Source organism: Drosophila tropicalis, unplaced genomic scaffold (assembly GCF_018151085.1).
Source record: "Drosophila tropicalis isolate 14030-0801.00 unplaced genomic scaffold, ASM1815108v1 contig_859, whole genome shotgun sequence".
Taxonomy (NCBI): Eukaryota; Metazoa; Arthropoda; class Insecta; order Diptera; family Drosophilidae; genus Drosophila; species Drosophila tropicalis.
The window spans coordinates 638,943-665,884 of record NW_027173353.1 but is presented as its reverse complement, the minus strand read 5'-3'; the positions used below and the strand labels follow the sequence as shown (position 1 = coordinate 665,884).

The 26,942-nt window shown below is 38.6% G+C and overlaps 1 protein-coding gene across 10 annotated transcripts in view; it reads right to left on the bottom strand.

Moving 5' to 3' along the window:
• heph (polypyrimidine tract-binding protein 1 heph) overlaps positions 1-26,942 on the bottom strand; it is a 170,847-nt gene that overhangs the window by 132,986 nt on the left and 10,919 nt on the right. For 5 of the 10 annotated variants that reach the window (XM_068296829.1, XM_068296833.1, XM_068296828.1 and 2 more), the window contains one exon: positions 1,582-1,683. In XM_068296829.1, coding sequence (XP_068152930.1) covers positions 1,582-1,674 — 93 coding nt within the window. In that variant the 5' untranslated portion in view covers positions 1,675-1,683. Of the gene's footprint in view, positions 1-1,581; positions 1,684-16,015; positions 16,046-22,015; positions 22,103-26,942 lie in introns of those variants that run through there. The other 5 variants (XM_068296830.1, XM_068296824.1, XM_068296826.1 and 2 more) reach the window with 2 other exon arrangements.

The following is a 26,942-nucleotide window of genomic DNA, read 5'->3' as shown; positions in this document are numbered from 1 at the left end:
ATAATTTGCTTAAATAAAATGCATGAAATTGTGTTAATAAATTGTCGCATTTCGAGAGCAGAGCAAAAGTCAGTAACAAAAACACAATCAACAAAAATGCTACCGCAGGACATGCAGCAACAAGTTTTTTTCTTGCCCACAACAACAAATGCATTTTTACCCCCTTGGCTACAGTTGTCTACTCTTCTCCTCGCTGGTGTTGTCACCACACTTTGACGTGACTTGTGGGGTTTTTGGTTTTGCTTTTGGGGTTTTTCCTGCTGCTGCTGCTACACAGAAATGTAATTTTCCATGAAAGGACATCAGAGGACATCTCTTTTACTCGTTTTGTGCTTGGCTTGCTAAAGGATATCATTTATTAAACCCAAAATGACAAAACAAAAGAATAAAACAAAAGCACACGAATGGACAGAGAGATCCAGATAAGCAGACATACAGAAAGGCTCGCCATAGGCAAACCTAAGAGAACAAATTAAAAGCGCATTTATATTGGTTAAGCCTTGCCTTGCCTTGTTTCCCCCCATGGGGCATGACACTCTTTTTTTTCTTCACCACCATCATCATTCAATTGCAGTGGTTAAAGTTTGTTTTAAACCCTCAAAAAATGGAGAAACGCAACTCCTGCCGTGTCCTTTCAATCATATCGCAGTAGTAGTACCCCCAGCGCTAACGAGCGTCCATTATGCCCACAATAAGCACAGTTTCCTTTAGATAAAAAAATAAATACAACCAACTCGCACACACAAACACCTCGTGGGCGAGGGGAAGAGACGAAAAGACGGGAGCCCACCGAAAAATATTGCTCCTTCATTCAAAAATAGATTTATGTGTGGCATTTAAACGAAAGGACACATCACACACAACAAAATAAAGAAAAATATGCTGCAGCATTTATCAAACGTGACGCATTTTGTAGAAAGCTTTTGACATCATTATTCTCCAACAGCGAGCGAGCGGCGGGCAAACAATGTGCAGTGCATTTTGGTATCATTAAAATGTGATCACTTCGTATTAAAGTTGTAGTCAAATGAGGCGGAGCAAAGCAGAAGAAGACCAAGGAGCAGCAGCCGTGGGAGCACCACGTCCTCTGCCAGAGCTTGGCAACAACAATTTGATTTAGTGCCACACATTATATTGTGTGTGTGTTTGCGTGTGTTTGTATGTTGGGGGTTTCTGTATATGTTTTGCAATAATGTCAACAATGGGCCAAACACCACAGCCCTCTCTAGCCTCTTTTTCTCTTTTCCTCTCTCTCTCTCACTCTCTTGGCCATCCCGTGTGACATGTGTGTTTGTGTGTGCGGGGCGGGAGGGGTTTTGTGCTCCAGTTTTGTTGGCAACATTTACATTTAGCATTTGACGCTTGCAACACTTGTTGACTTACTCTTGCCATTGGGTTGGACGGTTGTCGTTGAGCAGATTTGCCGATTTGCATGATTTTCGCATTTATGCGCTTAATTTACTATTTAATAATAGAACACAAATGTTGCCCCTTAAATACCGCTTAAGTAATAGCTATACAGCACAGAGGAGCGGCGTTTGAAAAGTTTGCCTCTTTAGATTTACAGCTTTGTTTCCTTACCTTAACTCCAATGTGAACCGGTGTGAATTCTGATTTATGATTTATTGAAGATATCGGTAACGGTAATGTCATAGGAAGAGGGCAGGACATCATGGTCGCTACCTGTGAATGCAAATCAAACAGAACACAGAGAAAGATAGAGACAGGTTAGTAGATTGTGTGTTTAGGCGGCACTTAGTTAGGATTTTTAGGAAATAAAAAATATAAAAATGCATTAATTAATAGTGTAAATAGTAGTAAATTAAGGCCGGGAGAAAGCAAAATTATAAAATGAAATATAAATATAGGTTTAAAGAGCTTAACGGCAAATAATATTGCAACATTTTAAGCGAAAGAATAGAAATCTGTATGATAAGCAGCAATATGTCTCTCATATTTCACACTTCTTATTGCTCAGGTCAAACAAACGAAAAGCAAGTGATCTGACAGGGGTCAGGTCATATCAGAGACCCCATCGAAGCCATCAGTATAGTTGAATGGTAGCGCGGATGGCCTCGCACATAAAGTGTTTTACAGTCTGCAATGCATTTATGCTGCTTTTGGCAATGCAATTTTTCGCCTTTTCAATTTCACGCGTTTTAACGGGCATCCTGTGCAGTTCCACACCCATTTCATCCTCTTCCTCCCACACACACACACACACATACGTTGTGGGGGAAATCACAACTGCATTTGGTGCCACGTCCATCAGCATTGTCATTTCCGTTTTTGCGTAACGATCCCAACGCGCTTTTGATGGCTTCATTTCGTTGCGCCAAATAAATCATAACCTTCTTCTATGTATAGCTCCCCATTTTGGCCCTACGTGCCCTTTTCGTTTTTTTTTCCCTCTTTTCTTCCCTCTTTGCGCCCTCGTTCAAACCAATAAAAACTTTTCAACTTTGTTAAAATACGAGCGGCGACAAAAAAAAATACTACCCAGCACAAAGTACAAAATCACAAGCAGCAGCAGCCGCAGCGGCAGTAGCAACCGGGAAGAGAAATTGGTTGAAAATTAAAATTGCCATGACAAAGTGGCAAATGTTTGTCAAAAAACTTTTGCATGGCCCTGGCAACATGGAGGCAAACAAAACAAAACTAGTCATACAATAACTTAGCGCCGATACATAGGCCAAATATAAATAGTTGCAAGTCATATGCACTTGCCACAAATATATACATACATATATTATGCACACATCTCAATTTCCGGCCTTGTTTATAGTTTTGTGTGTTCTCTTCCAACTTTTCCCCCTACCAACACACAAGAAGACAAATTTTCATATTGAATTTTGAAAACAGATTTCCTATCGCATTACATTTACAAAACTTAAACAGACTAAACCGATTGTTCCATACCCTGCAACGTGTTAAACAATAAGTATATGAATCTTATTTTCCTTTTCTAAATTAAAGTAGAACTCAAGTGTCAGAAGTGTTAGAGATTCGACAGATTCCCTGATTTCTTTGTCTTTTCAAGAAGTTTATCATACACATTTACTTAATAAATACAGGGTATACCACACGTATTAGACCAAGGTGGTCCTCAGTAATGACAGCAACACAAAATGACTTGTCAACGGCATCGATTACCACCTCTTAGTCAAATAAGAATTAGGAATCGAATAATTTAGAACAATATTTGGATATTTCTATATACTTGTAGTAAGTAAATATGTATACTTACTTGCTGACAGATACTGACTGACTGGCGGCTGCTGTCAGTGCTGCCTGTCAGTTTGTTTACGCATTTCACAGCAAATTGCTTTAAGTGCTACAAAAGTGTCACTTACACGCGCTGCTTGGTAAACTAATTAATAGAATTCCGCATAATGGGACTGATGTTCCATTTGCCCATTCAAAGTCGTCGTAGTTGTCGTCGTCGTCATCATTATCATTATCAAAAAGTAGTGGCAGCAAAGTGCAGCCAGCCGTGGTTGCGCGCTTGCATTTTAATGACGACAACAAACGGAAATTGATGTTGCTTGACTTTTGCAGCCAACCGACCAACAATGTTGCTGCTGCTGCTCTTGTTTTCCGTTTCTTTTACATTTGATATGCTGGCTGTTGCACTGCTCCTGCTAGGCGTGACACGCGACCGAAATGGAAGGGAGACAGGAAAGTGACTCTCACATGTGCCAGCCATATGCTTGGAGAGAACATACAGAGCAAGTGCATTTGTAATGAATGTCCGCCATCGTCCGAACTTCGGTCTGACAAGCGACATTGATGCATGACCTGGGTACCACCCACCCAAGCGTTAATTTGTCGAGCTTTACGATGCAGCAGGCAGGATAATAAATGTAATATGGCACATAACTGAGCGAACGATAGACAGATAGATAGATAGTTTGTGCAACAAGCGCAATTAGGCCTAGGCAACATCTTACAAAACTATGATTAATGTGCAGTTAAGTTCAGCAGGCATGCATCATTCATGCTCTTGAATTAAAACCTCTATATATCCACCCATACCACCCATAGCCTCTGCCGCATTTCGAAGGCAATAGGTTGCAAGCCTGTCACGATATGTTGTCATTGTACCAAGTTCATGGCATTTTGTGCCTCTCGGTTGTCGATGTTTTCCACCTCAATGAGCATGCGCGGCATACAGCTGCAGGCTGCCCCCTCATTCAGAAGCAGCAGCTGTGCCAATCGCTTAGCAAATCAAGCGAATATTTTTGCACTAACATTCAAAACCTGTACATATTGGTTAGAGGCGACGACACGCCCTCAAGTCATTGGCACATAAACACACAGACACAGCCACACACACACACGCAAGCAACTGAGAATGAGGTGCAAGTTAATGAACAGGTGGCTATGCTAAACTCTCCACCTGCAATGAGTCACACACAAAGGCCCAGAGCATTGAACCCAGAGTGGCGATTGTGTAAATTCAATCACGGATAGATAGATAGATATTTTTAATGCATTGTGTACCTACTTTAATCTTATATTTACACTTAAATATTAAATCAGTTTTAAGTTTTCACATATCAACATACGGCATTTTATGGTCAAAGAGCCAATGCTTAAAAAAATCGAAAGAAAATAAATAGGAATATTTTCATTTGCAATTCAATTCACATGAGAAATGTGCAAAACTCATATTTATACATACATATGTATTTGCCACAATCTCGGTGATTTCAAACACAACCTCCATAAGCACACCACCCATCTCTGCATAAAGATGCAGCAGAGGAAGAAAAAGGAAAAGGACTGCATCAATCAAAGACCCAGAGCAAATCGCATTAAAAAGCTCAAATCGTTTAGATTTGTGACACTTACCAGCAGCATTGGCAACAATAACAAGAAATGAAAAGAAAAGAAAAGAAAAGAACGGTAAAGGAAAACGAAATGTAACCAAGCTATGCTGCAAGTGGAATTGTGCAGATTTTGCATGACAAGTGAAAGTAAATAGAAAGAGGCGACCATCGGAGGTGGAAGTAGAGGAGGTAGAGATAAAGTCGGCGACAGCGGCAGCACTTTATGCAAAGAATGGCACCCATATTTCTCACAACACTGTTTGGCTTAATGCGCAAGGAAAACACGCCAAGAAGTTGCTCTAGAACTGCAAAATTCTAGAACTTGTTGCCACACCGTCCTCGTCGTCGTCATCACTAGCACTGCAGGACGCAGGACAAGGAAGAGCAGAAGAGCGGAAAAAAATGTAAAGAATGAAAGAGAATTGTAAGGCAAACGAAATTGAAAAGCAAAATGCGGCATTTGCATAAATTTAGTTCAGAACGCGCTAGATGAAGGAGAGAAATGTCGTTGATGTTGGCTATTGAACGGAAGCAACATGATAATGATAAGGCAAAGACCAGACGCCAGGCGAAGCACCAACAGGCAATGGTTGGCAATGAAATGCATAGACTGTTTTATGGATAGAAGAAAGGAAAGGCGGCGGAACAAAATAATAGCATGGTTTTGTGCGTCATGCATTTTTGATGACGTTGCCGAAGCCGCCGCCGCTTTCTTGGCGCAAGTGCCTGGCTTACTCTACTGTGGCTGTAGTATATGTGTGTTTGCATGCAAAGTATGGGGTAACGCCTAAAACTATGCAACGCACTGCATGAAATGTGTTGAAAATCCATTTCTGTTAAGGATTTACCAAACGCCCATGACACCTGCTCCCTTTCTATCGCTGCTGCTGCTGTTGGTGGGTGGGTTTTGTTGGCTCGCAAACCAAATTTGCACATGTGGATGTGGCTGTGGGCTTGTGTGTGTATGAAGAGAGAGTGGTTTTGTTGCGGTTTTGTGTGGCATCAAATTGCATTAGTGTGTTGAAAGCTGCAACAAGACAAAAAGAAAAGGCCGCCGCCATTGCTGTGCTCCACTGCCTCAGCCACAACTCAACACGGCTCGAATCATCTCGTCTCACAGAGTCGTCGGCTGGCTTGTCCTTTGTTTGTTCACATCACAGTAGTAGCGTGAGGCATAGCCCAACAGTCGCAGGATTTTGCCTTTTTGCACTCTACTCTACTACTATCACTTTTTTTTTTTTACTTCCTCGCTAGGCAACCCAAAACCTTGTAATGCTACTTTTGCCTGGCTTTGGTTAAGCCTCTCCTCTTGCACCATCAGCCTTGCGCCAACATACGGAGGGCGATGGCATTTCAAAGAGACAGAGGCAGTGAGAGACTGCATATGCATGATGCATGCCACATACTGCACATTCTACGTTGCATAGAGAAAGCTATCATTCATCATTTAGCATTCGCCACCAGACTAGCAAAGGGCTGGGAGACAAACTGACTGACTGGCAGCCTGGTTAGAGGAGGCCAGTCGGCATGTAGTAAGACAAGCCAAGACACCTCTCCCCGTGTCTGTTTGTATGTAATTAAAAATGTCAACGCACAATGGTTTAGATGACAATGCAATCAGGTGACAAAAAGATGAACTTTCTGTTACGTCTGCTGCAACTGCAGCTGATGCGTTGCTGGTTGAAGTTGGTTTTGTTAATTAACTTTCCAGTGTAGCATACAGAAATGGCAAAATCAAAGAGGCACAAACAAATATTTCTTCTCTCTTTACAATTGTGAATAACTCAAACTTCTAAACTACAACTTCAATCATTTATATCTCTCAATCTCTTTCTGTCTGCAACTCCACCGCCCTCCACTCGCCCTGCCCATTCATTTATTCCTTCATTCATTTTCATCATCTTGGTTAGAGCAAACATTTTTCACAAATGAAATGAAAACACCTGATGATAACTACCACCAGGCGGACACACAGTCGGCACTTGGATATATTCGCGCGAATTTCACCATGTCTGTGAAAGATTTGCTTTTGATACCCATTAGTCATATTGCATACAAAGGGTATATAAAAGACGAGTTAATGTAGCTGATAAACTCGATAAATTTAATAAGAAATAAAAAAAATGAATTTATGCCCTTTCATTGCCAAAGAAAGTAAAAAGGCTTTAACTTTATTCTGTGGATTTAACTTAAGCAGAGAGTAACATAAAGTTTAATATATACTCTATTTCTACTTTTTTTTTTGCATTTTCTTACAGAAATAACAAATATTGTGCAAATGCATTGTTGTGTGTGTGTGTGTGTGTGTGTGGGTGTATAGTGTATGTAGCAGACGGTCAGGAAAAAAAGAAAACAAAAACCAAATACAGAAAACAGAAACAAAAACAAGTAGCCAAAGGCATCCAATTTCGAGCGTTAAACAAATGGCTACACGTTCACATACAGCATTTGCCTCACTGCCTCTTTCTGCCTGCCTGCCTTTTTCCTGGGCCTGGTCTAAAAGAGTTCGTGTGTTTGCTTTGGCCAGTATTGAAAAATTAGTTCAAAAAACAAAACATTTTAACAAAATTAGTTTGCTTGCCTTCCACTGTGGTGCTGCTGCTGCCCATTGCTGCTTACCTCCGATACATACTAAAGAGTAAGAAATGAATGACAATAAACAACAGCAATAAGAAGAGGGGGAAAAAACCATATAAAAATAACAACAAAAACCTAGCTGGCCTTGAACTGGAGAATGCGACTGCGCAGCCAGCCACAGCCCAGCAATTGAGCTGTCAAGTCACTGTGAGGCCTTAAAAAAAGAAAACCATTTCAAGACAAAGGCACACAACGAAAACAAAGAGAGGCATCCGTCTACACTAAAAGCACAAAAAACAGAAAAACGAGGCAAGAATTCAACAGCAAGCTCCAAAGGCTTCTCGTTGCTGTCATCGTCATCATCATGATTATGGTTATAAACGTTTGTTTGTTGGTCACCATTTCATGGCCAATGTGGCCCAGCAATAAATGGTCTCCTTTTATTATGGTGTGAAATTCAATGCCTGAGGAGAGCAGCAACCACAACATATCAACTTTGCCATATCTATCAATCTAATGCTAAAGAACAACACGCATATATGTAAACATATCCTTATTTGATCACAGATCATGCAGTGAATTGTGCTAGTAATTCATAATTACATACATCTGAAGGCTAAAAGTGTAGCACAGACTTGATCATGAACCGTGGGATACCCATTAATTCTTGGGAATAACTATTTAAATTAAAAATCTTAAGCATGAAGCTATAAACTTGTGTAGAATCATTTGACGATTCGATTCGGCATTTATTTTTATATTCGTCTATAAGTTTATCGTTTTCTATAGTATGTAATAGTATATGGTAGTCCATATATTAGCTTAACTATTTGTTAATAACAATATTGCACACAATAACGAACATCTTTTCAAAGTATTTTAAGTATTTTCTAGAACCACATTAAAGCAATTACAAATCTTCTATCGATTTCAGAGCTTCAGTCACTTTTAAATAGTCAATGGGGAATTTTTTATATGATATGTGGAGATAAAACCGAATAAAGAAATAATTTTTCAATGTATATTTGTGTGTACATATGTATATATGTACAATACGCTGTGTTGCCTTTTAAGTAAGACAGCTTTCAAGCAATTTATTAATAAATTTGTTAAACGAAGTGAAGCCTAAAGCAAACCACGCACTCACAAAAAACGACTTTGACTCAGCTCCATCGTAAAGTTTGGTTCATTTTGAAGTGTTTGTTTTCGGTTATTCTTATTCTTATTTTTTTGGTCATGACGAGTGTTAATGACATTTGTATGAACGAGTTTCTGGCGACTCAGTCTGTCTCTGGCTTGTCAGAGAGTTGAAAAATGTTTACTTTGGGTCTCAGTTTTGGGCCTGGCCCTGGTTCAGAAAAAGTCGGTTTTTTTTGGGGGTCTTGGTTTTATTGTTTTTTTTGAGGATTTTAGGGAGCTCGGGGCCGCTTGCTACAGACACATAAATTCTCATTTAGCATCGTCAAAATTAATGACTGCAAAATGTCTTATTGCCCAAAAAGTAGACGAATACATATCGCACATACTGTAGGCGGTCACGTACTATGAACAACAGCTGATCGACGCGCACTCTTACAGAGTGTGATGAGCTCATAGCCCACCAAACAAGTTAAGAGAGCAGGGGAAAAACTTGTCCAAACAACTTTACACCAGTTGCCGGCCGGCACGACATGAACTAAAGCCACAGTGAATGAAATTATATAATATACATATACATATACACATAAGGCCATTAAATGGTGTTTATGTTGAAGTTTTCTTGTGACACATGTGAACCAAAAGGAAACGAAACGAAACTTGTTGCCTTATGATTTCGAAACCTTTTTTTTGGGGTGAGCGAGCTTGTTCATTCGTTTTTTTATACATAATTATTGTATTTTCTAGTTAATTTTTTTTAGTTTCTTTCAACAAAACGAAGTTTCGTAGCCCAAGGAAACTAAACACTTGATGGCCGACCTTGCTGTTGGGAGTTTTAGCAATTAATCAAAGCGTCGCGTCGTTCATTTGTTTTGCGGTTCGTTACTTTGACTCATGCCCAGAACGAACACAAACAATCCATACACATGTGAATGTCTAAATATACATACATAAATGGATACACATGTATGCATATAGACAAAGTAGTTAAAGGCAATCTTCAATGTTTATTTTTAAACTCTAGACACCTGGGTCTCTATTTGTCTGTGTGTCTGTCTGTCTGCTTGGCTGCCTGTTGCAAATTTGATGTCAAATGTTTAATGTCTGATTAGCATGAAGCTATTAAGGAAAAGAACCTCCAAAGAGGGACACAATACCACCAAGTTGTAAGTGATTTTGAAAGGCGTCATTTAACACGTAGCTTGGACTATGATGATGACACTTTTTGGTGTGGCTGGAGGATTCGTGGTTGGACCCACCACTAGGCAACAGACCACACAAACACACACATACACACAAAATAATTAGCAATGAAATCACGTGCAAGTCGCCCTGGCCCCTAACAACGTTGGCTTAACAGCTGCCAATTTTAATTACAAAGAATCTTTCTCTTCTTCCTCCTCCTTACCCACTTTACTTCTCTTGCATCTTGTTCTTGTTCTTGTTATGTTACAGCTCCCTTGAGTGGACGCCGTGACTAATTACAAATTAAATTGACAGAGAACGTGTTTAACTAGCAGCATTTTCAAATTTTACATAATTTATTTGCCTTAAAGTTATTTCCACATCCAAAGTTCTCTGTAAGTAACTTAAACTAACCTCAAGTCAAATGGTCAATCCGAAATGCATTCCAGATTGGTCGATACCCCTCCATCCTTTGGGGCAGAGTTTGTGCAACAAGTTAAGCCGCTGTTGATGTGTTGAATGGTCAATGTTTTAGTTCCTGCACTTTTGACATGTGCACCCCGATAAGCTCAACAGGACTAAAACCCTTACATACACAGGCATGGTAGGATTTCTAGTTAAAGTCAATTCACAGGGCCATGCAGCACTATCAAAGCTAACCAATTAGTTGGATTAAACATTGAATGTGCACTAAATTGGGTTTAAAAGCACATTTAAGTGCGCTAACTAGTAACAAGCAAGTAAGCAAGCACAATCCGGCCCAGAACCTACAACCATACTCAGTACCTACCAACGAAGCAACCAAAAGGCCACATGCCACATGTCTGACTTGAAATCTAATCTAACTAGTTCATTTGCAGAAAATCTCTTTTCAACATTTTGCAGAAACCTCTGCAGTAGTCGTAATATGAGGAATTTATGTTCAAATTTAGCTTTTGGTATTAAGGTAAATTTCACTCGGTTTAAGACTTTCAACAGCCATGGGAAAATCTCAGCACATCAGTAAAAAGCAGAACAACCACTGAAACTTCATTTGAATGAAAACGTTTAAAATAAAAAGTTGTATAATATTCCATTTGAAAATATTAGCTAAAAAACAAGTATTAAGGCTTAATAGTTTCATTGTTTCATTTCATATGAAACACAATTTTGCTAAATTTATCATGTTAGTTGAGAAAATACATATTGGCCCGCCTCGTGCCACGGGGCCTAATGATGAATGCTGCTTCTGCCTATTAATAGTGGCTAACAGAATTGGTTAATAGATATACTTTCATCCTTCATCAACCGTAACTACTCCTATAGTTGGGAGTTACGCATGTTACCAAACTTTCTCTATTTACATATGTATGTACATAGATGATTAAATTTAGTGCTAACATCACTTTGCTACAAAAAGTTAAACTTTCTTTTGCAAAATGGCAGTTTGTTTGGATCTGCCAGAGAGCAGCTCCACCCTTACAATTTGTATGGCCCTTTCATTATTGACCTTATCTTTAGTTTACTCGCCGCCATGCGAAGACACCCACAACCAAAAACCAAGCTCACTGAATGCCATGGCCATGCTATGCAATGCTATGCTGCGCCATGTCATGTGCCACGCCATGCACATGCACACACAATCTAAGCATTATGTGGTGCCCAACAATAATAACAACAAAAACAACAAGACTATGTCACATATTGCCATTAACCTGGGCAGCCAACCAGGCTGGCAACTAACTGGGCAGACAATGCAACGGTAAATGGCAACTGCTGCTTGCTGTTGGTAGCCAGATCTCGCTTTCATCGGACAGGCAAGACGGCAGACAGGCAGCCAGGCAGGCAGGGTCATAATGGCGGACAGGGGTAAAGGCACGCACTATACATAGAAGCGGAAAATCAGAGTCGACAGGCAGCACAAGTTGGCAGGCACCTCTACCCACCTACTCACAGAATATGTGTTGTGCACAAATTTTACGCTATGCCCGAGAGTTTTGGCACGCCCCCACCTCACACACATATCCGAGTGTCTCCCAAACAATATAGCCTCATAGTGAATGTCCTTTTTGCTTTGTTCCTGACAACACTATAGCGATGCGACTACGATGATGTCGTGTAGTTTTAATTAATTTAATTTCACGCTCATAAAATGCCAAACAATGTGAAAAAACTCTCTCACACACACACACACAGAGAAAGAGAGATATCCGCGCAACGGAAAAACAACTTTCCCAATGGTGGTAAGGATATACTGTGAAAGTAAAGTTATGTGTGGAAAAACTCTATGAAACACCGAGAAACGCTTTAAACGTGTCAAAATGTCAGCTCGCATCTGCATTTGACAACAAGCAGCTTAATTAACTCTTACAAATTGTCATAATTTGATACTGCAGTGCAGAATACATAAGAACTGGAGCAAAAGTGCAAATATGCAACGATCACTTGGCAAGATAGCGAACAAAATGCTCGCCTCGGGTGTAGCGTCTGATAGTGATAGGTAAATAGATTTATCTCATCTATAGCCACTTAATTAAAAATGTCATAAAGCGATCACTTTGTTCGACAGCAATTGAAGCCACTTAGAGCGCTCCCTATCCCCAACATTTACCCACTCTGCTATTGCGTGTGTGATGGTATACGGTGTGGCATGGCGTGGTGTGGATTAGTGTGCCAGTGGATGATGGATAACGATCTGGTATTTAGACTGCCTATCTGGGTTAGAACTCGAGCAGCAGCAGCACATGCACGACTCGAATCATTTTGAAGTTCACATTTCACATGCGATGGCAAAATAGAGAGACTTCTTTTAGCTTTTGCTTTGCTTTTTTTACAGTGTATCTCTTTTCTCTCTATCTCTACGCTGTTGGGGCTCTGTTTAAAATTAATTGCTGACTTCCCTTTTTTCACTGAATCCGCCAGCCAACACCACCAACACTCGCATATGGCAAAATTTGTGTAGATTTTGTACGTCGCGTCGCGTCTTTCTATATGATTTGTTTTGGTAATTTTTTTCCATTGGCATGCCTACTGTTTGCCTATTGAACTGCTCTTTTTTGTCAAAGCAGATCCGAATCTCTAGCATCTGTCAATAGAAATTGTTTTTGGTGAATATATCGTGGAGAAACAGACAACCAAATGGAGGATGAAGCAAGAGCAAAGCCTTCCTGGCACAAAAGTTCTAAGAAATATCTAATGATCATCCAAAATGCTGATTTTGTTTGCTGACTTTAGAGATTTCCATTCTCATGCATAAATATTTAGCTGACGAGGCCAGAGACGACGACGAACGAATGAGTTGAGTAGTGTGATCTGCTTTCTGATCAAGAGGTGCCCCCCCAACATCTGCCCCTTTTTTTTTTGGCCTCTCTGTTTTTTGCCGTCTTATTGTGAGTGGGTCGATGTGCTCTTCTTTTTTGCACTTTTGTTTATTTGCCCAGGTCTCTCCTCTTTTGCAAAAGTCGGCCGTCATCTGTTTATCTTAGGCACAAAATCGTAAAATTCGAAATAACGAATTCGAGTCTTGCACAATGTACAAACACAGAAGTAATAAAGTTGCAAAGTCGATAATGAAGAGAATGATGATCACGTTGAAGACGACGACGAAGACTACAAAGACGATGGCTTCAACAAATCACAAAGTCTTCCCCCTCCACCAGCCTTTCCCTGTTAAAGCAATTTTCTTATTAAGATCTGTCATCATCGTACACGACACCAGTTGATATAATTTATTGCTTCTATTTGCGGTCAATTAAACATTTTAGCAACGCTCCTCGCGCTCTGATAGTCCCAAAAAAAAAAAAAAATAACAAACACAAAAAAGAGAAACCATGATGTCGAGTTTTGATTGAAGTGACGTAGTTGTCGCTGTTGGGAAGAGCCCGAAACAGTCACATTGCATCCTACAAGCAGTTGGCATGACTCCAAAAACACAAGAAAAACAAAAAACCAGAAATCAAGAGAAACCCGCCGACAAGGCAGGCGCAAGCACAACACGTTCAATCGCCAAAGTAGCTACACCTCTTCTCGTCTGCATCTGCAACCTGTTGTTGTTGTTGCCTTCTGTCCTATCTTGCCCTGCTCACGGCTCTATTTAGCCTTTCCTGCTGGCCACCACTCTTGGCCATAGTCCCCAAGACAGACGTTATCACCATGCTCATCGCACCCATCATTCTTTCCATCCCTGTTGCCCATAGCTGGCTGGGTAAGGAGAAAAATACTACAAATTTTGGCTGGCAAATCACGCAAATGAAATGCACAAAATATGCGCCATTTATATATACGTATCATGATGCTACAATTTGCTTAACCCACCACTCCCCTCCTGGCGCATTTCTTGCCACAACACGATACGCCACGGCACGCCTTGTCTGTGTGTGATGACTACACTTCACTGCTCTCTAGAGAGAGGAGGACACACAATGACTCTTCTGCCTAGAAATGTGGCTAAAATATGAGACGAAAATATGAAACATCAGGCCACAGGCAGTCAGACTGGCTAGCCGCAAAAAAGACATTGCACAAGCTGCACACAAAAAGTTGTTGCCATTCTCATTGCCCAAAAAAGAAAAACATCTCTTCCTCACCTCATCCACACCGCCCTCTCTGGGCTACACTCAATTGCGCGCTAATTTAGCGCAGCTCGCACTTAATAATTTCTTTTCATAATTGAGTAAAAGAAAAAAAGTAAAATGAAAAAAGAAGGAAAAGTGACGGAAAAGCGCACCACAGTAAGGTAAGGGCGGTGCAATTGCAATTACCCGGACAGGGCAACAAAAGTGGCATATCAATGATGTGACACAGCGTGAAGAATGAAGACAGTAGTAGAATGCCTGAGAGCTAACGAGGGGCGATCGATAAGAACTGTGCTAATTGGTACTAGGAATTCTTTGAGTCAGTTAAATATTAGATGTTGTTATTTCTTCATTTCTTTTTTAGTTTTTTCATTGACTCTTCCTTTTATTTATGTTCTAGGCAAAGCTCATGCCATTTATTTAGTCATTTCATTAACTGTTCTCTTGATGTACTTCTAAATTATATTATCTACCCTCGCAAATTGTCATAAATTTGTTTTATTTTCGTTCTACAGTTCATGAGAACTTTATGAGTCAAAGAAGAGAATTATTGCAAGGCCACAAACCAAAAAATAGAAATAAATGCTATGAAGTAAGAAGTGGGGAGTGGAGCAGCCTCCACTGACACAGCTTATTAATATCATAAGGAGAATCACTTTGAAGTTTTGCTGAAGATGCAAAATGGTAAGGCAAGTTGAGTCAATTAGCTTAGATACTTGGGCAATAATTGTCAAGTGATTTGATACTTGAAACGAGAAGCAGGACAAATTCAATGGATACAAAAGTATACCTTTTGGTCAACAGACGACGATAAACGATATTTATGTAGGCGGGGCTGACATTAGGTGGCAATTAATTTCCAATTCTGGGCCCATTGATGACACTTTGAGCAACGACTTAATTGGTTTCGGTTACACACAACAGCAACAAGAACAGAACAACAACAACAACACCAACAACAAACTCACCATGTGAAGAAAAGGCAGCTTAACACGAATTAGGGAAACATAATGCGTTTGGCGATTAATCAACTGTCTAAGTAGCTTGGTTTGTGGCGGCTTTAACTAATTTATAAGATTTTATCATGATAGCATATGTATGTGTATGCATGTACATATATGTTTGGTTCTACTGTAGTAACGTCTCCTACTGAACCAGGGCGTGATAATTGCACTATCAAAATGCGCAACTGGGGAAAATAAATTAACAGTTTTTGTTGCTGTTAATGTGGCAGTCTTCTCCAGTTCATACACCCTCTATAGTCAGAGAATGAAGGGTATTTGTGTACATATGTCGAAAAGGATGTTGTTGTTGATCAATTAATTTGATACTTTTTCAAATAGTTAGATCCTTTTGGAACTACAGCAGAAAGGCAAATGAAAGAGTCTTTTGATTAATTTGAGTTTAATCTTAGATAAGTGACTGATATAGGGTATTATAAAGTCCAGCTCTTGTATTTATTTGAAAGATAGTAACTTTTTTCTCATTTTTTGTTTGTTGTTTTCTCCCTGGGGACCACAAAAGCGAAATGGTATAAATCTCAATTTATATGAAAATCGATTACCTAGCGCATTATTAATTATTTAAAAGGTCAGGCGGAAATGAGCAGGAAGTTATATAGTGGTAGCTCGAACCAACTTGACCAACTCGAGGTAATGATAAATAAATAAATAAATTAATTAATAAATTAATTAATGAATGCAGCGGTTAATGTGCATATATATAACTTACGTTTTCCTTTTCGTCGTAGTGCAAACTTACCTAAAACGAAAACAGAGCAGAATGGAAAATAACAAAACATTATTATTAGTCATACAGAGAGATATTAACAAGAAACAAAAATAAATAAAAATGACACATAAATTATTAAAATCGAAAGAATATAAAATTGAAATTAAACATAAATCACGAATAAGGAAAATGTGCCCCGCAAACGAAAAGTTGAAAATTAATTTTCAATATATAAAAGTTTTTGCTGCCCGTTTAATTTATTGATGTCAAAAGGCCAATGAAGGACCAGCGACTACAGCCCGAAAGACCTGTAGGAGTGGCCACCGGTCAAAGGATGTTGGGGCCGAACACAAAGCAAGAGTTCTCATTCTTCTTCATTGAGCATTTAACATTTATCACAGAAATTCACCCGCCCGCGTTTTCTTTGCCTTGGTCACATGTAACAATGATAACATGACAAAGACAGGGGACAGGACTTGCCACAGCACATCTGAAGGATGGTAGCCCATTGTGCGTTGTGTATGAGTTTCGTATCCTGCGTGCTGTGTCCTGTGTGTCTTGCGGCGGCCCAGTGTGTCTCATAAGTCATTTCTCACAACTCAAATAATTCATAATCGATTTTCAGCAAAAGAAGTAGCAGCGCGGCTGACTGAGCTTCTATTCTATGTTTACCCGCAGCAAACACTGAAAATTCGCTGTGCCATTCGCTCTCAGAAGGGAAAGAAGTTCGTTAGCTCTATGTAAGAGCTAGGCTCGGCTCGTCTACTTTAGTTGGGGAACTCTCACACAACTTTGGACCAACATTTACTTATGAAAATCAAAGTGAGTCCTGGGAAGGAACTCAGGTACAAGATAAATACGGCACGCTTGCTGAATTTCTATTAAGCCAAATAACTCAAAAGTAATTGCCAGGCAACATTGCAGCCAACTCCCTACGACTTCTTGGCCATCAATGTAGTCTTTGTAAATGTGTGTGTGTGTGTGTGTGTGTTGGGTGTGTGAGTTAGGGCAAGGGGGGAGTGGTTTATGCTCCTTAATGGATGCTTAAATAAATTATAACTTCAAATTGCGATTGGTGATGGTGCCCCGGCCATTGGGGCAGCACGTACAACTAACTAAATACATTACGCTCGGCTGCAGTTGTGCGCAAAATATTTACACGTGATTCAGAGCTAGCTGTTAGAGCGGAAAAAAATAGCCACACCCACCCACACACACACACACACAAAGCCAACACAAAAAGTTCCACTAGTTTCCGAGTGCTTAGTTATCTTTATGTTACCGGTGTTCTTTTTCCTTACCCCTACCCCCCTTAGTGGTTTGTTTGTTTGTTTGTTTCCTAGTGTTAGTGGTAAGTATCATAAATTTTTAATTTTGCACATTTGCCGCTGCACACTTAGTCGAATATCCTGTTAGCTTGCTCAGGGCCAACCAATTCAATTAAAAATGCATTGATGTTCTCATATGTGTTTCCTCACATTGTGCCATTCCCCCCTCCTCACACCCACGACTTTCTCAGTTTTTTTGTGTGTGGGTCAATAAATTAGAAGAAAAGAAGGACTGAAAAAAAATAAAACTATAGCATACATTAGAGAGCTATAACCACTAATTGGTCTGCGCAAACGCAATTAACTGTGAGGTCAAGCGAACGTCCTTCTTCGATTTTTTTTGTTGTCGTTGCACTTTAAAATAATCTGCAACACGAGGGTAGCAAAATCTATTCAATATTATGAATACTTCATACTCATATTTGGACGTTAAGCCTGGTCTTTTTTAGTTTTTAAACATTTCAACACAAAAAGAGTAGGAATATAGTATATCTTACTATTTTTATCACTTTAATACATATTAAAAACTTTGGAAAAGCTTGCTATACACAACCTATACTTCCAAAAATATGTATTGACTTAGGTTATAAACTAAATTTGCTTTGAGTTTCAAAAGAATTTAGAAAACCTGTAAGCACTGTCTGAATATAAACCAGTAGCGTCTTTTCAGGATAACACAATATACGTAATTGACATGGCTGGGGGTAAAGGAGGAGCAGCAGATTCTTGAGGGCAGGCAAGAGAGTAGATCATCAGAGGAAACCGTCGGGGGTCGGGTGCCCGCTAAAGTTTGTGACTCAGTGGGGCAGCTCTTTAACGAGGTTAACACAGCGCTAAGCAGCTTTGGTCGTTGCCTGCCACACACGTCGCAACCTCAGTGCACTCGAGAGCGCAATCGTTCAACGCGCAGCAAGCACAACCAGCATTGCATACAAATTGCCAGGTAAAGAGCAGTCACACACACACGAGAAGAAGAATTGTTGAAAACTTGGCCATACGAACATCTGTATATACAGGTGTACTACATACACATGTATGCATGGGTGTGTGTGTGTGTCGAATGGTAAAACGTGAGCCTTTCAAATGCTAAATGGACATTGCTTAATTCCATATTCCATGACTGGACAGAGACGTCGACGACGACGGCACAGACCAAAAGAGAATTTCCTCTGTGGGCTAACATACATACATATAAGTAGCATACGTTGATTTAATGCAACTCAGCCATCATAATAGGTCATTATGCTGCAGGAAACAGCACTGAAAAGTTCATTAGCTAAAAGGTTGCACTGTAAAATGAGCCACAACTAACTGGCTAGGCATTCTACGAGGTGGGCAGCATCATTTTGCCTCAATTGATTTAGTCTCGCATCCGACTAATTGATAGCAACACATCGTCTGTGCCAAACTAAACCATTTTTTTTGTTTTTGCAGATAAATTTAAATCAGGTGAGACCAGCGAGCACGAAACGTTCTACACAATTTAATACATCATTTTGTGAGCGCATAAAAAATCAACGTAAATTAATTAAGCATTATATGCAGATATGTATCTCTGAGAATGGCGTCATTTTTTTTAAGTTTCACCGCATTAAAACAAGAAGACATAAGAAACACATATATCAATTTTTCATTTTATTTGTTTGTAACACGTAGCGATTTATTTTTGGGCGCCCCCAAGAAGTGCATAACTTGGCCACGCTCCAACGACCCCCACGCAAATAAAATGAAAAGACAAACACTGCTGAGAAAATGGTATAAATACATATATAATTGTATATACATATCCCATAGATACGAGTATACACAAATATATATACATATATTGTTCCAACAACATTTAGTTTTGAATACAATATTAAAAAAACATTTTTTATGAGTAGCAAGTGGCCAAAGTGGACATAAAACAAAAAGTTTTTGAAAAATGCACTCATATTTCGGAATATAATATATATTTGTCTCCAATTCTATGAATAGGTAATCAAAATCAAATGTATCTCGCGGTCATTTATGTATTTAAGTGTCTACATAGGCGTAGCCAACAACAGATATCGGTTTACAATCAAAGATCTTTCCAGGATGGAAGAATCAAGTAATTATCGAATCCATATACTAATCTAAAATTCCGGACTAAAGTCTGTATTTGGATTCTGTATCCTTTGATAGCAAAAGAACCCTTTTCTTTCGCTTGTAAATGGTTTTCACATTGATTACCAGAAAACACGACAACACCTGCACCTCTGTTTTTGTTGTTAGCAAACAAGAAGTAAAATAATGAGGCGAATATTTAGCCATTTGTCGGGTTGCCACATCAATCTTGGACGGGAATTAGCCAAAACATTATGGTTTTAATATAGCAAAGTGCCTTAGGCCAGCCATAAATCTAAGGCTATAATTATAGCTATACTAAAAATATACAAACGAATGAATTCTAGTTTTCACATATTGTTTATAACACAAACAGAGAGCAGAAAAAAAGAAGACGCCATCAAAAATTCATTCCGACTGTTTCCGGTGATTTGCAAAATGTTAAATTATAACGACACAATTTTATAGATATACACACAAATAAAATATAGAACAGTAGTAGGGAGAATGAACATTTATTAGATTAAATTTCTTAAATCAAAGAATTTTTAGCAAGAAAAAATTTGATAGTCTTTTGTGGGATTATATTAATGGTACAGTCAAAATCTATTGCATTCAAATCAATCTATATCTTTGATTTATTTGTCTAGCATTTGAAAGAATGTATTTTAGCTTTAAGATTCGCATATTTAGCTACTTAACTTACTTCCTATATTTTATTGCTAAGAGAATTCCCCAAGAAACTTAAATCAATTAAGAAAACATTATCGCCGCCCCAGCTCAATCAAAAAGCCGGACATTAAAAGGCAACCACGATGTAAAAACAACCAAATGCAACCACAATTTTTATAGTCAACATCATCTACTTGGATAAATACAAAACATGAGCAGGAACACAGAAACATCCTATAAACCGTCGTGGGGCGCATTAATACATTTTCGCGGAACATGCAATAATAAACATGAAAAATTCTTTTAATGGCCTCTCCTCTTTCTATAAGTACGCACCTCTAAACTGACTGTGTGTCTGTCTATCTGTCTTTTCGTAAGAGGATTCTGTTGGCAACTAAAACATACAACATATAAATTCATAATTTTTCATTAGCGCAAAGATTTACACAAGAAAAACGCCATTAAAATGTCGCCAACTATTGACTTATGACCGGCAACAGACAAGAAGATGAGGGCCACCAGTTTGCCACTCCTCCTTTCCCCTTATATCAGCTAATTATATGGCAGTGTTGACGGTGTCCTAAGAGCAGCATGCAAACACAACAACAACAGAGAAATGAAATAGAATCGTAAATATTATTATTTTTAGATGATGGCACACGAGGAGAGTGTAAAAAGAAATAAACAGATGAAACGGAATTTCCAAGTTAAGGCAAAAGATGAGGAAATGGTTAACCTATTTGCTGAGAAGGGGAGGGGGGTAGAAATGTATAATTATTTCAAAGTCAGAAAATATGTAGCTGGAAATGTGCGCGGTTTTATTCATAGTTCAGAGGTAGAACTTGGTTTAATTGGGTTATTAGCATTTTGCGAACAAGATTCTGTGGTTTTATACACTGAGACGTTTCATTCAGGTGAAAGCCAAAAAGTTCAAAAGTTTCTCAGAAAAATTCTCTTCTATGGCATGTGTTTTCAAGCCACATCTTTCCTCTCTTTACCAAAGAGAGTTTTTATCATGTAAATGGTACTTTTCTGTCCATCAAATGGATACCAGGAACTAACGACCTGGCACCAAATCCATTAATTTGTGAAATATGCTAGAGGAAACATATTTTGGATGCAAAGTTTTTTGTTGTATGTCATAGTAATAGCTCTCATATGAGTGTTTAAATGCTAGAAAGAGCTTAATGAACACTTATTGCCGGCTTATACGCTATAGACACAAATTGAAACTTTATTTACTGTTTATTTGCCAACTAATAAAATACATTCGAAATTCATTTATTTATCTGTGGCATGCTGCGAGAAATTGTAGCACAAATATTTTCAATTCAATTGCACAGCAACAAAAGCTTGAAAAAAAAAAACAAAAAAAAAAAAAAAAAAATGAAAATAAAAGAAAATCGAGGGAAAAGGCAAATCAAATAAAATAAAAATGTATATATGTATCTATAGAGAGCAAGAGAAATAAATACAGAGGGGGCTGCGGGGGCAAGAGATCAGACTAGTTCGAAGCTTTGCATTCAAATTGCAAATGTGAAATGGCATGAAAAATATTCGAGGAAAATTCGACCAACTGACAGCCGGTCGAACAAAAGGACAAACGAGCAGTCAGACATTCAGGACAGAGCGACGGACAAATGGAATACCAGCAGCACACTAAAATAAAACTAACAAATACAAATAATAATAATTCTTTTGTTGAACAAATGTTTAGCATTTTTGTTGCTGCCTGTTGCTGTTGCTGCTGCTGCTGTTGGCTATTGACACTCGCACGACATTTGGCTTTAGCTTTAGCTGTTTCGCCCACATCAACAACATGATGTGGCCAAAATCTCTTTTTGAGGGGGAGGTGTGGCGGGTGCTTAGGACTAGTTAGAATCTATGTAGCAGTAAAAAGATTTACACTTACAGCTTGACTCATGCTAACGACTGTTTTTCTGTCTCCCTCTCTTGCTGTTTTGCCCCTAGACCGTAGAATTTACACACACAAACTTACCTAAAAAGAGAAAAAAGAACAAAAAAAAAAAACATTGATTTTTGTTGTTTTATTTGTTAAGGATATCCTTAAACTATTTTGAGTCTTGTTTTTTTTTGGAGGGGAGGAGAATGGGCGAGAGGTTGGCATGCAAACTTCCGTTGCTAAATCGCTGAAGATAAATTATCAACTTGTATACTTATCGAAAAGTGTAAATAAACAAAAACAAGAAGGGGAAAAAGAATTTGTTATGCCCATTTAAAAAGAACAAGCAACCAAATTGTGTTAAAAACAAAACAAAAATAGGGTGAAGCACTGAAGCAAAAAAAATTAAAGTCAAATAAGGGAAAAGTTAATGTGTTATTAAGCTAATTTAAATATATAAGATGAGGAACTTTAAGGAGAGCTACCAAATTACGTTATCAGATAAAAAAAATAAACTTATTTTTCTACAAATAAACATGTTGCAACCGCAAAATTTACATGTTAAAGATGTTACAATTTGAACTACAAAAGTTCAAGACACATTTAGCCATACATCAGGTTCTTAAGAAAGATATCTAAAGCAAAGGACAGAAAAGAGGATAAGGCTAACTTCCGAACCCCCAAAATATTGTTGAAAGATATTCACAAAATTGTAAAGATCCTTGAAATTCGTTTTGGCATTGAATCATTATTTATTCACACATTTGTGAGTAATTTAGTTAGTAAGAAATATGACTATCAATTGAATACCATGTGAAATTGGTTTGCCAAATGTCGTGAATATACTAGATAAACATACAGACTACATTGTAGTACAATTCCATGTATATTTTGGTGTTGTAATCTTGTATGTTGACCAAGTATAATTGTCATATCGTTGCTAATGTGTATAGCTTATCTAATTTGTTATAAAAATTTGTTGTTATTTATCTATTGTTAGTTCAACAACAGACACGAACGAATGTTTCAAAGCGACCACACACACTGACACACACACAGAGCACTCTCACGCACTGTCCACCTATCGCCCACTTCCTCTCTGCCCACCCGTTTCCCTTCTCCATTCACGATTCTATCGAATCTCATTCATTTCATTCGCCTGGCTTATCTTAAACGCACCTCGCTCTATGCCCATTATATGGCACGTTTAAAATCTGTGAATTATTATTGATTTTTACGAGCATTTAGCAACAACGGCAGCGGCAATACCCTCCCTTTCTCCAGCTCACCCCACGGTCATTAAGCGGCCTAATGAGCGAAGCAACAACAATGACAATATTTGGAACAACAACCACAATAGAGAGAGAGAGAGAGAGAGAGGGAGGCATACAATTTATTAGTTAAATTGATAAAAATTTATGAAGACGCCCAGTAAGTCAGTCAGTTGGCCAGCAGGCAGAGAAATAGAGATAGAGAATGATATTGAAGTAGAAAACAGAGAGAGAATCGTGACGATAGACTCATTGACAGAATTCTGAATCTCTGCTCATTGTAGAATTCCAATTAAATGTGTGAGTCTCATCAAATGAATCATTAATGGTTAAAAAAAAAAAACTCGTTAGATCATCAATGCAGTTTAATTTATAGAAGCTGGAAAGTCTGGACAAAGTTGGCTAACTAAGTCGTGTGTTTTAGTTATTTCTCCTAATGTATATAATGCCTAACTCCATACACTTAAGCTCTGTAGCCTAAGGCAGTTCATTGCCTGGTCAAGAACCGACTAGTCTAGTATAAAGTAGAGTCTACACAAGACACTCTTCAACTAAATATTTATATAGCTTGTTGCCCTGCTGCTACTTAGTACAAAACTTTTTGCATATTTGATTTTTTATGGCAATTAACGTTTTCCCCGAGGGGGGGCCCACACATAGACAACGAGTATAAGAACAATGGGCTAGATGAGATGAATACACTGAGTAATGGAATTGAACAACTAGGGAGGAAAAGAGGGCATGGTGTAGTGCCCTTTTTTAATATGATTAAAGTGGCGTCGTTTTCTGGCATTATGCCAAAACAAAACCAAAAGAAAAAAAAAACTAACAAAGTTTAGTGTCATCTCACAAATGCCAAAATGTACACAGAAATCTCAATTATTTAGTTAAACATGTGTTAGCTGTATGCCCGAATGGCGGGATGCTGCCTGCTACTGAATGTTCGGCAATCCGTCAGATACGCGTGCGACTCACTAAACCCAGTCAGTCGACGACGAGAAATGGTTGCCATCTTGTAAAGCGACAAGCAGCCATAAGTCAGATGAAACTTAAATTGAAATCTTGTCAGCAGACCAAGAAATGATCTAAAGAACACACCAACAAGAGCGAGGGAGAGGTAGAAGGGAAATGCACAAATATTTTGTTTTTTTTTTACATTTTATGCAATTTTCTATCAAATTCAAATTGAAATTAAATTGAAAATATATGTATAATAAAACTAATGGGAAAATTCTATTGATGAATGTCAAATAAATAAATGTGCAATAAAATCAATTTTTCACAGAATTTCCCATTGAAATGGCCAACTCAATTCTACACTTGGCAATCACTTCAAGTGCTCAAATGGCAAATCACTCTTTGAGTTTCTGCTAAATATGGAATATAAGTAGGCATAAAGAGCAAATAAAATAAACAGAATTTTTGCAATCAATAATTATCATTCAGTCTTGAATTCTTTTGACACAAGAGTTAACTAAAAGTCACATCATAAACATTTTTCTTTTAAAACACACACACACACACACAATCTCACACAAGATAAATTCTTTGAATATTTTTTTAACACATTTTTCCTCCACTTGGCCAAAAGGCAAAAAAGCAAGTTAACTACTTGACCAAAAATGCACTGCATTATGCAAAAATGGGCAAACTGGAGATGGGCAAAACACAAACTTAATCTTAAAGTGCCACTGAGTGGAAGCGTAGAGCAAAATCTCGGAGATGCAACAATGCCAATGCATATAAAAGAAGTAAGATAAAAAGTATGCGGCGGAGGAGGGGCAGCTGGAGGGCAGGCAAGCAACAAGAAAAATGTACCAGGAAATGCTCAACACAAACAAAAACAACAACAAAAACAAAAAAACAAAAAAAAAAAAAAAAGAAAAGCAAATTCAGGCAATCCTCGGAAAATCCACGCCAAAGACAAATGTGGGTCGAAAGCGCAAAGTGCAACAACTCGCACGCACACAGCAGACAACAGACACCATACCAGATACCAGAGCCAGAGACACACTGGAAGATGAAGAGGAAGAGGATGTTCGAGGAGCAGCAGCAAAGATGGTACAGAAGATGCTCGCTGGCAAAGTGTATACAGTGCGGCAAATGCGGGCGTCGCACGCGCCGGAAAATGTGAAAAGCAAGAAAACTAAACCACTCTTTTTGGCACTTGCCGTTGGCTGGAGATTTTGGCTTGGACTCCTCATCTTCTCCTCTGGCCCTAACCCCAAACCCCTCACCTATCTCTCTTGCTGCCGCCTGTCTGTTGTTGTCATCTTTGTTGTCGTTGTTGTCGACTGAAGTTGGCTGGCTTGACTCTCTTGCACAGCTTAAGTGAAATTTAATGATATTTTTTACAGGCCAAGTTGCTGCTGCTGCATTGGTGGTGCAAAATATATAACAACAGGTGGTTCTGGCCAATTTTTTGGCACATGTTGCTTTTAGCTTGCTAATTTGTTGAATTTAACTTTTAATTTTTATTGTTTGCCAAAACTACATACTTATAAACAGCTGCGGCAGCCGAGGCGGCAATTTGTGCACTTTTTACAACATTTTTTAAAATCACATGGAGGTTTATACTCCCTCTTAAATTTTGAGAGGTTTTCTGGGAAATTCCTTTTGAGTGATGATTTAAATAACTATTATTGGGATACGTTGATTCCATTAAAAGTTCTCGAACCTGTTAAGATGCTATTCTTACAGTTATTTTGGATATTTTTCTTTGTGTGTACAAAAAGTTTTTGGGTTTTTTTTTTTCATTTAATATTAATTGTTTGTGCAGCTATCATTAGAAGCGCCATCTGTATTATGAATATATAATATTCTTTGCTCATCGTTTAGCTTAACTTGCACTGGCAAATTGCCTCATTTAGTTGGCTCTGCGTGGGCAACTTTGCTAATCACTTTTCTAGGTAATCATGAGAAGAGGAGATGATGATGATGAGATGATGATGATGACAAGCAACGTCACCATTCCATATATTCCATTCTCACCCACAGCAGTCTAAATTTTGATTAACAGCAATTGAAATGAATGCTTAAAAGCGACGACAAAACTGAGCAAAGATGATACTAGAGTTTTTCCTGCTCATTCGTTCATTTGAGTTTTGTTTTTAGATTCTACTAGTTTCTTTATGGTTTTTTTCTCTTTTTCTTCTAATGCCTAATGTTCAAATGCACTTAAAGCTGCTGCTCTAAGCAAATGGGTCTTTAGTGGTCACAGAGATACACACACACACACACATTGAAACCAAATTCTGTCATATGTTTGCTTCAACTATGCACTTAAGAGCAACTTTGGGAGAATCATGTATGAAATGTATGAAATAGGAATCGCGTGGGAGCATTGTGGAGCACATGATATAAAATAATTATAAACCATTTTGCTATCATCTCTCCCCTGACTCGCCCCTTCCATCTACCACTGCTTTGTGCCACAAAAAGCAAAACAGCTGATCTGTCATTTCCTCGCCTCTTCTAGCCCCCAAAAAGTTGTCCAGTGCTAAAACTTACCCAAATAATTTATCTAAAGCTTTGCGTTTATTTGTATTGTTGCCGCCGCCGCCGCCACCGCTAAAACCACGTTGTTTTTCTCTACCCTCTCTCTCTCTCTCTCTCTCTCTCTTTCTCTTTCTCTGTGTCTCCCTCACTGTCTGTTCTCTGTGGCC